At 42.6% G+C, this 17,123-nt stretch overlaps 1 protein-coding gene across 1 annotated transcript in view; it reads right to left on the bottom strand.

Annotated features, from left to right (window-relative positions):
* Positions 1-9,038, bottom strand: part of slc6a11a (solute carrier family 6 member 11a) — a 45,737-nt gene extending 36,699 nt beyond the window's left edge. Inside the window, exons 1-2 of the mRNA XM_084317757.1 lie at positions 8,860-9,038; positions 819-953 (exon numbers count right to left, since the gene is read on the bottom strand). Coding sequence (XP_084173883.1) covers positions 819-953; positions 8,860-9,001 — 277 coding nt within the window. The 5' untranslated portion in view covers positions 9,002-9,038. The remainder of the gene's footprint in view (positions 1-818; positions 954-8,859) is intronic.
* Positions 9,039-17,123: the final 8,085 nt, after the last annotated feature.

The following is a 17,123-nucleotide window of genomic DNA, read 5'->3' as shown; positions in this document are numbered from 1 at the left end:
TATATGTGCTTAATTGTAATATGTACACATTTTCAATACAATGCATTAATGTATTATTTATGGCTATAACCCAACATACATTATGTACCTTTCTTCCTGTGGCCGTTATTTATTATGTTAAGCGAGATGGGGCTGGCCGACATCACCTTGGGAAGGCTCAACAGTTAGTTCATGGCGTCGCAGAACCACTGTCCTCCATTCCTGTTTTCACCACTTAAACACTTTGTTGCTGCAACGTTTTTACCTTTGCTCAGTGTGTTAGATATTGTCTGTCAGAGTGCGCTGAGGTTTGTGACTGTCTGTGACTGTCTGTAAAGCTCTCACATATCACTGTACCTTGTACACTGAGGCTAATCGGTCCTCTTTGTCAATCCAGAGGCAACACCCATTCTATTTTAATGCCGTTCTTGGTAGGCTCCCCTCCTATCTCTACACTTTTATATCATGCAACACTGGAAGCTATAGGCTACGCTTGTCTGACCTGTACCTATTATCTGTTTGCACAGAACTAGGTAAGATGCTTTTAAGTACTCCGCTCTCTCTTCCTGGAATACACTACAAGCTAGGGCTCGATTATGGCAAAAATCATAACCGTGATTATTTTGATTGAGTGCACCGCTGTGAAGGAAGGGTGCGCCGCATTTACAACACAAGACCAATTGAGAGCAACACGGCATGCGGCACAACAATCATTGTATCTTCGATTATCTTGTTTTCATGATCGTGGGAAGACAAAATGGTAATTGAAATTAAAACTCTATTAATCGCCCCGCTCTACTACAAGCTGCCTCGTGGCTGGACCATCGGAGTGCTCTTACCTTCAAACAGGGGGCAGAATTGTCTCCAGCAGGTGATGCATCCCTGGGATGTGTACTGGCCCATGGCCGTCTCCATGAGGAACATCGGCATCCCACAGCAGAATAGGAACAGGACATATGGAATCAGGAAAGCGCCTGGGAATTCATATGCCTCGGGTTACTACTACTACATACCGTCACAACAACATACATCGATGGCAGAAATCAATTTGATCAATCATCATTTTCTACTGATATCAGGTGTTTCACGATACATGTGATATATTCTAAGTGACATGATCACTCAAATGAGGTCACATGACACTCAGGTCCCCTGAGAGACCATTCTGGATTTTAGTTCCAGGGCTACAAACACAGAGCGATCTTCGACCCACCCCGAAAGGTCCACACTCTCATAACATCTGGACCGTTTAGATCACACACTCTGTTTCAGGGTTGAATTGTTTACTAATTATTCTTTACCTCTCGGGAGGTTATGTTTTTGCCCCTGTGTATGTATCTGTTGACCCTGTGACCTTTCCTCTAGCACCACCATCAGGCCAACGTGTGTGCAGCATGTAGCATGTAGATAATGGCGTCCTCTACCCCAATGTTTTGGCACAACTATGTTGTGGCTAACGACAACATAGCCACATTAGGCCGTAAGGTGAAGGCTGCATCGTTTCATCCCGTTCCCACCTTGGCGGACTACACAATTTTCACTCTGGGTGAAAGATATATTGGTGTAGATTTAGGAACAAAAAGTTCTCCATTGACAAACTAGCCCATTTTGCGCAATCATAATTTTAAAGTCGGGACTAGATCTTTCCTCGCGAACGGATACTTGGTCACCACAGAGTTTTATTTGGAATACTTGGAACCAAGTATGGTTTTGTTGATATTCCAATGTACAGTTTTGCTTGTACAGTTGTACAGTTTCCCCCACTCCGCCTACCTACCCCCCCCCCCCCCACCCAACCACCTCCAATGTACAGTCATATATCATGTCATATATGTTATGATGAATTGAAAATGGGGGACCCTGATGTAAACAAGACGAAAGTCTTTTTCTGGTCTGCATCCCCTTAACAATTGTGTGTATTGAGCTGTACTGTATTGTACCCATTCTGCAATCTGTTAATAAAGTTTTCAATCAATCAATCAATCAATCAATCATGTAATTGGTGCGAGTTTGGTCACGTATCTTGAGCTCGACCAATAGCAGCTCTCTTTGTTGCCAAGTTACAGACCACAAGACATTGTGTAAACAGTAACGTGATGTCATGTCATCCACGGAGTACATCTCGACGAAAATGGACAAAAAACACATTCTAACGTTCGCAAAATAGGCTTCTAAACAATGTTATATGCATATACGCTACTTGCTATAGGCAAGCGATTGAATACAGCTGTGAAACGGGCCATAACGTACGTGTTATTAACCATACATACATTTAAATCATATCGCCTTCTATCTCTACACCACAACACAGCATTGCACACACCGATGCATGACGTCCTGTCGGGGAAATTATTCTATAAACCTCCATAAACACACAATCCGTGATGCATGCAGCACATTTGTATCAAAAACACTTTACCTTGTGATTCCCAACCTGCAATATTAAAGTTGCTGGTACAATCTTCTTAAGATTGAGGTCGTACACAAAACAGTTCAGTGGATAGTATACCCACACACTTTTGATCAAGATAGTTAATCAATCAAAACACTGCACCATCCCCTTAATTTGGAATGTCAAACAATTTACAAATCAATAAATTACTCATTAACCTTTTTATTTCCCATTTAAAGACAAAATAGAATGCAGGTACAAAAATACATATACAAGTTTCAAGTTTGTTTATTATTTATCAAAATACAGGTACTTTACGATGAAAGGCTTGTTTCTGTATGAGCCCCTGAGAGTGTGCTTCATACAGTAAAAAAAAGTAAAGAGGAATATTCAATATACATATATACAATATACACTACAGAGTTAAATTAGTAAACAGTGAGGTGTGTGGAGAGATCAGTGTCAAACTGATCTCAACAAATACAAACAAATCACACTACTACTGTATAACCCTAATACCCTCGCCCTATACATCCAAACCCCAGTTTTGCAGACACACAGGAACATCTTCTTGTCTCACATTTGAGTTGCCTTAACTCAAATATGTTCGGTTACTGTGACTTATAGTTCTCAGTTAAGGTAACTCAAATGTGAGACAAGAAGATGTTCCTGTGTGTCTGCAAAGCTGCCATGTACAGATCTTTGTCAATGCCAAAACTGTGCAAATGTTTAGAAGGAAACTGAGGATATAGGGCTACATGTGACTTACTTACAGTTCTTAGTTAAGGCAACTCAAATATGTTCGGTTACTGTGACTTACAGTTATCAGTTAAGGCAACTCTAATGTGAAACAAGAAGATGTTCCTGTGTGTCTGCAAAATTGCCATGTACAGATCTTTGTCAATGCCAAAACTGTGCAAATGTTTTAAGGAAACTGAGGATATAGGGCTACATGGGATGATGACTCAGATGACAGTGGTGAGGATGATTAACATCAGTGTTGCCTGGGAAGTGTGGTGGTGGATGAGGGGGTTCTGAAAGCTAACATCACTATGAACTAGCAGAGCTACATAAACATCACTGTAAACAATCAAACTAGATGGCATACAGTATCTGAAGAAAACTAGAATGCTAGTTATGTAAACAAAAACAAAGCTAAACTGTATCTCAGCACAGCATCAAATAGTGTATCCACATCTTGATTGATTGAAAACTTTATTAACAGATTGCAGAATGGGTACAATAGTACGGCTCAATACATACAATTGTTAAGGGGGTGCAGACCAGAGATCAGGGTCCCCCATTTTCAATTCATCATGACATTTATGACATACACAACATAAGTTACAGATATATATTATGACATTTATGACACAAATCGATCTCTAAACAATGTGTGTATGTCTCCGCAATGGTATGATTCTGGCCTGGTAGGTTAAGCCACCGTTCAACGCAGTTTCTATATCTATCCCACCGTGTCTGTGTAAAATCTTGTACACGTTCTTTCTGAACGGACGTGAGATGCATATAATATTGTTTAGAAAAAGAATTGCGAACTTTAGAAGGTGTTTTTTGTCCATTTTCGTCCGTAACGTTACTCTGTGGATGTAATTTGTTGTCGCCCGACGGCTGTGTCCTCGCAACAAAGAGAGCTGCTATTGGTCAAGCGCAAGATACGTGACCGAACTCGCACCAATTACGTCAAATAAAACTCTGTGGTGACCAAGTATCCGTTCGCGAGGAAAGATCTAGTCCCGACTTTAAAATTATGATTGCGCAAAATGGGCTAGTTTGTCAATGGAGAACTTTTTGTTCCTAAATCTACACCAATATATATTTCACCCAGAGTGAAAATTGTGTAGTCCGCCGAGGTGGGAACAAGAATCGTTTTCTAGCCACTTCTCAGCCTTCACCATACGGCATACATTGTTAGGCTGAGATTTAATCTTGTTCTTTTTTTATCTTGTTTTTTTTTTATCTTTATTTATACATTTTTATTCATCTTTTATTTAGCCAGCAAGGTCCCATTGAGATACAATATCTTCAGAGAATCCTTGGCAAGATGGCATGCATGCAGCATAAGCAGTTTCATATAAAAGAATATATAAAGAATCTGAAAATAGAACACATACAATACATACATGATACACAAGGTAAAGAGTAGAAGAAGAGAGACATACTACACCATTGACAAAACCAAACCCCCCCCCAACCTTTGTTGCCCCTTTTTGCCCAGAGTATTTGCTTAGTATTACCAGCAACCTCGGCTCCTTGCACGATCCAAACCCGGCACAATGCAATGGTACAGTGACCGCGCCCACAACTTCGACTCTCAAAACCAGATTGTGACAGTACAATACATACAAGAGATATCATAACACAGTCCAGTTACATTTTCTTTTTAAATAAACAAACATTTCCAATTGTTTTTTTCAATTGCCTATCAGGTTATTGCTTACGCAATTCTTGAAGGCTAGGCCTTCCTACCAAAGTTGATAACAGGACTGTTTTCAGATAACACTTGACAAGGGGCCTAACAAGACGAGTATGGATGGTGTTAATGCCCTGTTATCTCTGCTCACCCACACTCTTAACCCCTGCTGTGATTTACACACAACGGTTCACAGAATGACAATGCACCACTGTGAACTGCAATTCCTTTTACATTTGAACTATGATTTTTCCATTTCACAGTAGAGTAGTACTTTGTGCCTATACTGAAATGTGTGGTGAACCATTTCCACAGTAAATAGAGTAAACCTTTATTACATTTTTTTGTAAAAAAAATTATGAACATTTCTTAACTCATTCAACGCCAATCACGGAAAAAGTCGGGTTGACTCGCCAACCGCTCAGCGCCAATCACGAGAAAAGTCTGGTTTTAATCGTTATTTCTTTTATTAGTTATATCCATTCATTTTCATCCATCCAGCCTGATGTTATCATTGGGAATGGGTCTGAGCTTGCAAAAGGGCAAATATCGCCACCTACGCTTTCCAGCAGGTATTGCACTCTATTAGAAATGGTGTAGTTTCTTTTCAGGGCCGATCTGAGCCGTGCGGGTAGGGTTTAAATACTCAGACGAGGCAGGCCTTTACAACGATGTACCATGCCACTAACCCCACCCGCCCGTTCAGGTGTAACGCTCGGTAATGTGGGACGGACCTCCACGAGCAGTATTTGGAATCAGATAATTGGATTATTTCAGATACCAGGTAAGGACTCTATATATAAAATCTTGCGTTGATCTGATATTTCTTTCTAACCACGAACGCGGCTGTCTGTGTGGCTGTGTGCCGTTGGGTGCAGGAGGGGACTGGGGGAGCCTCTCGCTATGAGGCCCTTTTCATTCTTGCATGAGGAAGGATAATAACGATGATCTAGCGTTGATTTCAGGATGATTAGATAATCAGGCGAAAAATGACAACGTGATTACTAAGAATCACCAAAAGTAAAACTATATTCATATTCAAAACGGTATAAAACGGAAATGTACGGATGAAAAAACAATCCGTTTTGTACAGCTTGACTGGAAGCAACTCATTGATAATCGATGGGTGTATTAGACCCATAGCTATAATATAAGATATATTTTAAGCACTCGCAAATCTCGCAGTCCCCCCATTGATTAAAGCGGTGGCGTTCTAGCGCCCTCTTGCACATTAAGTGATGGCGCAGAATGAGTTAAGGTATCGTTTTTTTTTTTTTTTTTTTTTTTTTCTCCATTTTCCTCCGATTTTCTCCCATCCCAATGTTAGTCGTATGCCAATTCCCAGTCCCTTCCTGGTCGCTGCGCACTTACCCCCCACAGTCAGATCATCTGGGAGAGTGGAGGCTACCACGACGTGCTTCCTCCGACACACGTCCAGCCAATCACCGCTTCTTTTCACCTGGCAGCGCGGATTCTCATCGAGAGGGCGTAGCGTGTGGGAGGACCACACTATCCCCCTCAAGTCCTATCCGCACTTAGCAGGCGCCCCGACCGAACTGTAGGAGTCGCTGTTTACAACGACCCGGACCCACCCCGCCAGCTTCTCCCACCCTCTAATACAGCCAATTGTATTAGTGCAGACGGCCAGCCAAGCTGGTGACAACCCTGGAGCTGTGAGCTGGATTCGAACAGGCGAATCCAGCTCACAGCTCCGGGGTTGGTGACGAACGCAATCTCCGCTCGGCCACCTAACCGCCCTATGAGTTAAGGTATCTTAACACTATCAGTGCCGGCCTTGTTTACCTTTTTACCCTGTTGAATGCCATCATCCACTTCAATGTTAGTGTAAAAAAACGCATAATCTATGTTTTAAATTATGGCTATGTGTCTAATCTGCCCGTCGCTTATCAATGACTTGTTTGCAGTCAACATTGTCGAAACAGATTGTTTTTTAATCGGTTCATATCCTTTTTATAGCATTTCGAAAAGCTATCGTTCTCTCGAAAAATTTTGGAAAATTGAAAGATTCCCCCATAAATTTGGAGATTAGAATTTATGGCGAGAAGCCGTTGGGTTGCTAAAACAGCCCTTTTTTCAAATTTGAACGAAACCAGTTTTTGATCGGGAGAAACACTTCCGTGACATCACTTCCTGTGATGTCACGCAGGTACCCTCAACTCCTTTTATAAAAAGGTGTGCGCCGGGGAACACGGAAGAGATGAATATGAGAAAGCTGATGAAGAGGACCCAAGCCAGAAAATCTCGTCGATGAAGGACTTTCAATATCGATTCGTCATAGACCACTAGAATAGCAAAGCTCTCTGCTCGCCTTAGTATTCGCTTTTGTACAAGATCTTGTAAACGGTGTAATTTTTGGATGACGGTGACTCTCGGTGTACGTAGTATAGTGTGTGTTTATGGGATCACCTATTTTTAGAGTGTACAGCCTTTTAGGAGTGAATTGGTCACGTCTGTGTGGGTAGCCAATAAACGCTTCTTTCTTTTTGAACTTATGGTCTCTAGTCATTCTACACCCACACCTTTTTGGGATATCATAGACACCGCAGGAACAGGTATTATTCAACCACTGTTTACAACAATTTCATACGTGATAAGAGGGAAATTAATGATAGAGTAGAGACAGGAAAAATGACAATTACTCAATTCAAACCCAGGATTCTGTGTTACACAATGTGCATCCTAACACGTTGAGCCATCCTCAATCCTTAAATGACAGCAGCCTGCGGTTAATGATGGTCACGTTGTGAATGTATACATTTCACAGCACTTTACTAGCAACTCCAGTTCACAGTAATAATAATAATAATAATAATACATCTATTTTACATAGCGCTTTTCCAGGTGTTCAAAGACGCTTTACATGGGTAGAAGAGACAAAAACTATGGCAAAACAAAAAACAGAACAAAAACAGAACAAAAAAAGAGGAAGGGAGGAAAGAAAGGGTGGAGTCCAGGATGATGCCAAGGTTACGGACGTGAGTGGAGGGGGTGACAATGGAAGAATGCTTGAAGAAGACCGGAAAGGTTGGTCGAAACGTCGTATCTACTGCCTTTTTGTCAATTAAAACACCTTGGAACAACAAGTGAGTTGCGAGCCCCGCTTTGTCTTATGTATTACTGTTTTTACAGTTTGGCTCAGCACCAACAAACGGAGGATGTGCGTTATTTATTTTTTCTGGGGTGACAATGGAACCATCAATATTTTACAGTAAAGGAATTTGAAATATTCCACGGTAATTTCACAGCTATTCTGCTGTGAAACGTGTTTTAAAGCAAAGTCAAACACACACACACACACACACACACACACACACACACACACACACACACACACACACACACACACACACACACACACACACACACACACACTTGAATTCACTAAGGTATGAATTAAACAATACTGCAGAAAGACTAAACAAGAGTGAGTACAAAATGGTAGATGTTTAAACTTATTGTAGAACTATAATACATACCTTTAAAGACTTGCTTTTACTCAATAGTTGTTTTTAGTTTTTCTGTTTGTTTTGAGCTGTTTTTAAAGTCTTGCATGAATATTATTTGTATACATAATGCAGTTTCAAAGTGCAATTATCGAAAATTATATATATGTTCTATGAAATATATACATATCATTTTCAATAATTGCACTTTGAAACTGCATTATGAGCCTGTAATGTATAGATACAGCTTGTATTATTATTATTATTATCATTAGATACTGTCATAATAATTGTTGTTGCATCATTGTTAAAATAGCAACAGAGTCACACAGCTATAACAGCACACAGGCACAATCTATACCCGGAACAAAGTGACATTTGTTCCTTGTTTTATGTTATGATATGTCTATAAATCAAATGTTGTGACACCATTGAAATCATATAGGCCTGTCAAGGTTATGTATTCACATTTGTTGACATAACTATGAAGTTATTAACAGGTAAGCCACAGTTCATGACCTTGCGTGGAACGATTCCAGTACAAAAACAAACCCCCCCAAAAAAAACATGTCTTAAGGATAATGTTCTCTTACCTCCTCCGTTCTTGTAACACAGGTAGGGGAACCTCCACAGGTTCCCCAGGCCCACCAGTGTCCCGGCCACGGCCAGGAGGAACTCCAGCTTGTTCGCCCATTGGCCCCGGTCCAGGAGCAGCTGGCCCTTATTCTTCGCCATGCTTTTGTCCTGCAGCACCACGTCCCGTCCGCTCTCCTTAGGGAAGTCCCTGGTCATGGTCACCAACACACACACAGGAGTGGACACTGTTAGAATAGCAAATCATGTCAAAAGGATGAGAATTTAAAATACACCCCTTTTCTATAGATGTGTTTGACGCTGCAGCAGGATGCGAGATATCCAGACCTGCGCTGCTCCAGGTTCGGTACAGAGATAAAAAAAAAACTAAAGCTACTCAGCTCACACATATTTTGGCACTGATAGGAAGCTTTATTTATTTATTGCTGAACATAAGCGTGTAGGATTATCAGGAGTGGAAAGTTTTCCACCAGCAACTAGGCTAGGATGAACTAGAGGTTCCCCCACTGTCAGAATGAATATTAGCAAGAGGCAAAACAACACTGTAAAGGACACACACACACGCACGCACACACACACGCACGCACACACACACACACGCGCGCGCGCACGCACACACACACACACACACACACACACACACACACACACACACACACACACACACACACACACACACACACACACACACACACACACACACACACACACACACACACACACACACACACACACACACACACACACACACACACACACACACACACACACACACACACACACACACACACACACACACACACAGAGTTACTTACCCCTCCATCACAAAGCCTCTGTGGTAGACTGATCAGTATTCCTCTCAGGACCGGGGGGCTGAAGTTCTCTACGAAGGCAAGGTGTCATGAGCAGAGCCACATTGATAAACAACAGGTCATTGTTGGTCCCCCCTCTCTCCCAACTTCTTCTTTTGGGAGCTCAAATGCTCAAATTCTCCTACAACCGGTCCGTGCTGCATCTAGTCTAATTGGAGGTCTAACTGGTGGGCTGGCCGGCGGTGCTTCCTTGCTGTATTTTTCCACTGAAACATGAGTGGCTTGGGTTATTGAGATTGGCATAGTTGCTAACAACTAAACCCCATCAGCTGAGCCGTCTCTGGCATGTCACTCCTTGTAATTCGGCTCCAGTTATTTGATAATTGGGAACTCATAGAGCCCATTATTAAGTCATATTCGGTAAACAATTACATCCCCTCTCTATTAAATCCCCCTCTACAAATAATGACGTAGATCCAATGATTGTGAAGTATAGAACAGCGCTCTACAGTGACCCCCACCCCCCTCTCCAAGGAGCGCATGTTCTCTTAAAGTGGAAAATTGAGAGGGACAGGAATGGCTATGATTCATGAAAATAATCATAAATGCCCCCTCGTGAGTTTACATACGAGGTTCCTTTTTACATTTTCCAGAATCAATTTATTTTTAGGAGTACATGCTGCTACAACGGTGTTTGTTTATAGTCTACACTACAGCAATACGACTAGACCATACACTACAGGAAGAATTACACATATATTTAAGCAGGAAACTGTGTTTTTCACTGAAAAGGTAGAAGGTCGGTAACCTGATGCACCAGATCCGATGGTTTGTTACACCAGAACCTTGTGATCTTGTGAATCCAGCTGCCTCGCAAGTTAAGTAGATGGGTCATTCCTGACTATTGGTGACTTTTCAATCTGCTAACCTATGGGGGGGAAATCAAGTTTTTCTTTTGTGTTTTTAGAATTATATAAGGGAAATAACATGTTTAACCTTCAGGTACTTGTATTGGTAGAGCTCAAGCACTTAAATAATAATAATTACGGGTGGATTGTTCAGCCATCGACCGTGAGAGAGTTCCACCCTGTTAGGGACATATACATAATTAGCTATTGCAAAGTGTTAATAATGTAAATATTCAACAATACTTAGCAGAGTCAAGGAATTCGTGCTGCCCCACACTTTTAAGGTATGAGCAGGCTAAACACCTTTTTCATTGGTAAATCTATTCCATAATTTCCAACCTACAACTTATAGTCCTATATTTTGTGTAGACGTACTTGATGTGGTGGGCGCTAACATTACATTTGAATGATGTGTTTGTTCCTAATGTGTGCTCAGTATATTGCGGTATGTGATGATGACATGAGGGTAATAATTATTTGTATTTTCAGGCTGTATCGGCGCCTATACAGCCAGAAATTACAAAGAATTATTACCCTCATGTAGCATACATGTTGGCGCACAAACTGTGTTCCCAGGAATGAGAAAAGGTCCAACCACATCAAATATGTCTACACAAAATATAGGACTATAGGTCGGAAATGATGAAATAGATTTACCAACGAAAAATGTGTTTAGCCTGCTCATACCTTAAAAGTGTGGGGCAGCACAAATTCCTTGGCTCTGCTAATGTATAACATGTATGTAGCTACCATTCAAACGGACGAGAACAAACGTCAACTTTCAAGTCTGAAGTCTCACTTGTGTGAGACTCCCTCTACATACTCTGGCAATAGGGAGGTGTAGTCTGATGTCACGTTAGTTTCCCGCGCGGTCCACCCGTATAGGGATTTATCATTGGGAAAATGTATTAAGTTTCAAGTTTCTTTATTAGTTGTTATACAGAAGTACAGAATACTTTTATACAAAATGCTTCTTTCTGTTACGCTCCAGAGACTGTGCTAGACAAAAATAGATAAGTATAAAATAAGTATAGCAAGTATAAAATAGACGTAGACAAAAGTGTTCAGTATATACATATATACAATGTACAATGCAGAGTAGAAGTAACTGAGTTACAATACAATATACTATACAGTGCAAAGCAGAAATGGGATGAGGTACAATTTACAGTCGGGAAACAGACAGAGAATTATTATAATGCAAATCGTATAGACCTTTTCAACTTGACAATATAAACATTCTAAATGGCCCCATTTGTGTTTCCTGTTGCAATGTTTGATAATACAGTATCTGACAGGAAGTAAACATAGGACAAAGCTGTTCCCCTAGCAATGGAATTCGAATGAAAAGGTATAACACTTTATAATAATGATCAATTACTGTGTAATGTATATATTTACACAAGAGGGTGATCAATTGATACATGATCATTGGTGTGATGCGGCAGGACAGAGGTATAAAGCCAAATAATGCTTTATAACCAATTTATAATTTTTTTTATAATAACGTGTTACATTGTATACAGTGGCGACAGTGGCTTGGGAGGTAGAGCAGTCATCTGGCAATCCGGAGGTTCCCGGTTCGATTCCCGCTCCTCCCGGGCAGTGTATCGATGTGTCCTTGAGCAAGACACTTAACCTCTAATTGCTCCCGATGAGCAGGTTGGCACCTTGCATGGTTGCCTCCGCCGTCAGTGTGTGAATGTGTGAGTGAATGGGTAAAAATGTGAGTAACAAATTGTAAAGCGCTTTGGATATTTATTTTTTTAAAGCAGCCATTTACATATTGGTAAAATACAGTTTACATGACAATTGGATATGTATCAGCATTTATATGTATTCCCTTACATTTTGTAATAGATTTCCCCCCCCGTTAGGTATATAACCCTATAACAGGGCGGTCAGGTGGCGTAACGGAGATTGCGTTCGTCACCAAACCCCGGAGCGGCTAGATTCGCCTGTTCGAATCCAGCTCACAGCTCCAGGGTTGTCACCAGCCTGGCTGGCCGTTCACACTAATACAATTGGCAGTATTAGAGGGTGGGAGAAGCTGGCGGGGTGGGTCCGGGTCGTTGTAAACAGCGACTCCTACAGTTCGGTCGGGGCGCCTGCTAAGCGCGGATAGGACTTGAGTGGGATAGTGGGATCCTTCCACACGCTACGCCCTCTCAATGAGAATCCGCGCTGCCAGGTGAAAAGAAGCGGTTGATTGGCTGGACGTGTGTCGGAGGAAGCACGTGATAGCCTCCACTCTCCCAGACCGACTGTGGGGGGTAAGTGCGCAGCGACCAAGAAGGGGATTGGGAATTGGCATAACGACTAACATTGGGATGGGAGAAAATCGGAGGAAAATGGAGGGGGGAAAAGATATATATAAAAAAAAAAAAAAAAAACAGGGTGGAACATTGTCAACCAAATTAGCCATTGCTCTGTGAAACAGAAAACCTAGCTAGCTAGCTCTCCAGACTTAAACAATTTATTGATTGATTGATTGACATTTTTATTAACAGATTGCAGAATGGGTACAATACAGTACAGCTCAATACACACAATTGTTAAGGGGATGCAGACCAGAGAAATACTTTCGTCTTGTTTACATCAGGGTCCCCCATTTTCAATTCATCATAACATATCATACATGACATACAGATAGACAGTACTGCTACTGTACATCTAGACATTTATGACATACCAGATCTACAAATACAGTACTGTTTGTGATACAAAAATAGTCTAAAAAAGAGAGTATATACATTTGAGGGGGAAGAAACTGTACATTGGAGGAGGTTGGGTATGTGGGGTGGGGGGGAAACTGTACATTGGAGGGGGTTGGGTTAGGACATTTACAGGGGCCAGTTTCGAATTGCAGTCTCCCGTAGGTGCTCTTTGAGAGTGGTTTTGAATGTGGGTAGTGATTCACATTCCATTACAGCTGTGGGTAGGGCGTTCCACATTGATGTGGCATAATTGCTAAACGTGTTTAGTCCCTTGTTTGAGCCAAATCTGGGTTTAACATGATTTGTGGAGCTCCCTCTGGTGTTGTGGTCGTGGTATTCACTGACCTTTGGGAAGTATTTTGACATGTACATGGGTACCTTAGTCGTGTAGTGTATCTTGGAGACCAGGCCCATTGCAAGTTGCTGTACTCTGTCGTCTACTTTAAGCCATCCTAGGTTGTCAAAGTGGGCAGGGGTGAGGTGGTCTCTAGGAGTAAGGTCAAGCAGTAGTCTGACCAGTTTGTTTTGTGATGTTTGTAATCTTGTTTTTAGCGCCTTTGAGGTGCTTTGGTACCATGAGGTGCAAGCATAGTCGTAGTACCCTTGAATGAGTGCTCCTGCTAGAGTCTTCAGGGTATTCTTGTTTACCAGAGAGGAGATCCGGTACAAGAATCTAGTTTGTTGGTTGACTTTTTTTATTACATTGGATGCCATTTTGTCACAGGAAAGATTTGCCTCTAGGATGGAACCTAGGTATGTAATTTCATCTTTCCTTGTGACAATATTGTCACCCACTGTAACTGAGAAGCCGTCGGTCTTGCTGAGTTTGTTATTTGAACCGAAGAGAATGGACTCTGTTTTACCCAGGTGTAATGATAGTTTGTTATCAGCGAGCCAGGTGCAGATTCTGCCTAGTTCAGCGCTGAGGGTTTTTTCAACCTGTAACTTGTTCTTGTCATAGACTAGCAGGCCTGAGTCGTCCGCGAACAGGAACAAGTTGCAGTCACAAGCTGACGACATGTCATTTGCATAAATTAGGAACAGTAGAGGTCCTAGTATGCTTCCTCCATCTGTTCTCTCCCCTCCAGGTAGGATTGCATCCAGCTCACTGATAAGACTATCGAAACCAATTGCTTTTAGCTTGTCAATCAGAATGGAGTGATTGACAGTGTCGAAAGCCTTTTGTAGGTCCAGCATGACCATGCCGCAGTATTTGCCCACGTCCACCTCTTGTTTGATGTGGTCATTCAAATAGAGAAGGCATGTGTCAGTGGAGTGGGATGTTCTGAAGCCAGATTGGAATTCGTAGATTCGATTTTTTTCCGCAAGGTACTTTTCAACATGTTCGTATACTATTTTTTCCAAGACTTTCGAGATGGAGGTAAGAATAGAAACAGGGCGGTAGTTGCATGGGTCTAATTTGCTACCCTTTTTGTGTAGGGGGGGTTACTTTTGCAATTTTGAAGTCCTTGGGTACCCCTGTTTTATGGAGAGGTTTATTATGTGTGGCACGGTGGTGTAGTGGTTAACACTGTCGCCTCACAGCAAGAAGGTCCAGGATTCGATTCCCGCTTGGGGACCAGGTTTCCGCGTTGCCAGGTACCCAGGTGGGGGATCTCCCAGGCCTTTCTGTGTGGAGTTTGCATGTTCTCCCCGTACTCGCAAGGGTTTCCCCCCCAATAAGATAAACCCAATGGAAAAACATGCACACAACAGACCGCTGACGCTGTCGCGTCCTTGACGAAGACGGGCAGGAGCACTTGGATTGGTCCCCGGGCGCGGTACCTCGCTGACGCCCTGTCTGCTCCCGGCTGCCCTTGGGGGGGGAAGGACGACGGGATGGTTTAAGCGCAGAGCTCAATCGCATCGGCGACTGAGAAAAAAGACAATGCGTGTGTGTGTGTGTATGCCGCTCCCATTGCATGTCCCAGTTTGTTGCATGCCGAATAAAGACCTCTAAAGAGGTCCTGCATTATTATATGACTGGGGTGATGGCGGCTGCTGAGTCTCTGAGGAATTTGGATGGGATATTGTCATGGCCAGTGGCCTTGTTAGGTTGGAGGGCGCTCAGTTTTTTGAGTACCTCAGCTGTTGTTGCCATTTCTAGTTTGAAATCGTCTTTGCGGACCCCTAGGTTATTGTAGTAGGCTATGATGTGTTCTACCCCAAAATGCCCTGAGTGGGAGGGTAGTTTATTTACCATGTGTTGTGGCTGTTTGTGAAGAAAATGTTTAAGTAATTGGCCACATCTAGCTTGTCTGTGATGAGCGTGTTGTCCATCTTTATGTTTGAAAATCTGGTTTTAAGTTTTTTACTGCAGCCTACTTGATTATTGAGTAATTTCCAAAGTTCACAGGGTTTATTTTTGTTTTCCTCAGTTTTGTCATTGGTGAAATTCGTTTTTGCAGTTTTGATCATGGAGTTTATGTATATACTTTAGTATATATATCAAACACGTTTTACTTTTATTTTTTTTATGTGGTTTACTTTCCTCATAATTTAGCCTAACAGGGTGGACATTTAAGAGTAGGACATACAGACAAAAAAAAAAGCAACAGCTTGTTGGTGCTCACCTCACTTTGCTTCTTTGAATTTTCCGCCAAATGAGTGATTCCACTTCCTGAATGTTGGTTCATGGGAATTGTAGTTATATTTTCATACTTGGCCATCGCGTCCCGCTCTTAAGCCTATCGAGATATACCTCATCTCATGTACCTATTGTACTCCATCAACGAAAAAAAAATACGCCCATCACCTGCCGGGCCCCGCCCCTAGGCGTGCTCTATAAGATACTCGGCATGGTCACCAAACACTCTTCCTCTATTTTCGTTTCCATCATAAATCGGTCGCAAGGCGCCTTTGTAACTAGTTGTTATGAAAAGATTAGAGAAATTGCGTAATGTTGAATGCTTACCGGAGGTTTGCTTACCCCTGGAATCTTCGGGGCATGTTTCAGCGACACGTCGGGCCTATTCTGATGTTTCCTCGTCTGGTGGCAGCAGGACAAGGAGCAGCGTGCAAGGTTTGGCTATCGAGCCGGCTTGTACACAGGTAGGCCCTGTGTCATCAGGCATTGATGTTGGTGTTAGTAATGCTGTGGAGTGTGTTTCGGCGCCAGGGGCGAGGTGGCTTGGTGATCGTTCCACTGCAGTGGACGATTTCCTGGCTGTCCTGGAGCATGCTGCTTACACTAATGCTACTGCTAATGCTAATGTTGATGCTGAAATGGGTCGTTGTTCTAATATTCCCCGCCGCGGGACGTTGCCGCTTTTCCCTCCTCTTGCCCGGTTCATTGATGAAGGTCAGTCGGTTGCTAATGTGGGGGGTTTCGCTGAGTCTTATTTACCTTTTTTACGGGTAAAAGGGCTAACAACAGGGTCCAGGCCGGTGTACCGTGGCTACGTAGCCAGGTAGCTTTGATCCTGTGTCCCGGCGGGGATGAACGATGTCCCACCCGGCCGATGCTTGAGAGCGAATCGGCTCGGAGGGTGGCAGTATGGACGGATGAGTGGTATACTGCTGCAGGATGGTTTGTAGCGGCGGCCAGTGTTATGGCTCAGCTGGCTATTTTCCTATCCACATTGGCGTCGGGTAGTGGGGCTATGGGTCCAGCCGACATTGTAAACATGTTGCATGTTTGTGGTGTTATAGAGATCTTGAGTCAGTCGCAAGCTATAACTGCGGGGAGGATTAGGATGCTATCAACGTTTGTTGTTAGGCATGTCTGGTTGGAGCAATCTCCTCTTGGGAAAGAGGATAGGTTTTCTCTCCTCACGACTCCTTTTTCCACGGAAGGACTTTTTGGTCGTTCTGTGGAGGCGCAGGC

The sequence above is a fragment of the Notolepis coatsorum genome (genome assembly GCF_963971535.1).
Source record: "Notolepis coatsorum genome assembly, chromosome: 6".
Taxonomy (NCBI): Eukaryota; Metazoa; Chordata; class Actinopteri; order Aulopiformes; family Paralepididae; genus Notolepis; species Notolepis coatsorum.
Note: the sequence above shows the minus strand (reverse complement) of the source record. Positions and strands in the feature narration are given on the sequence as shown.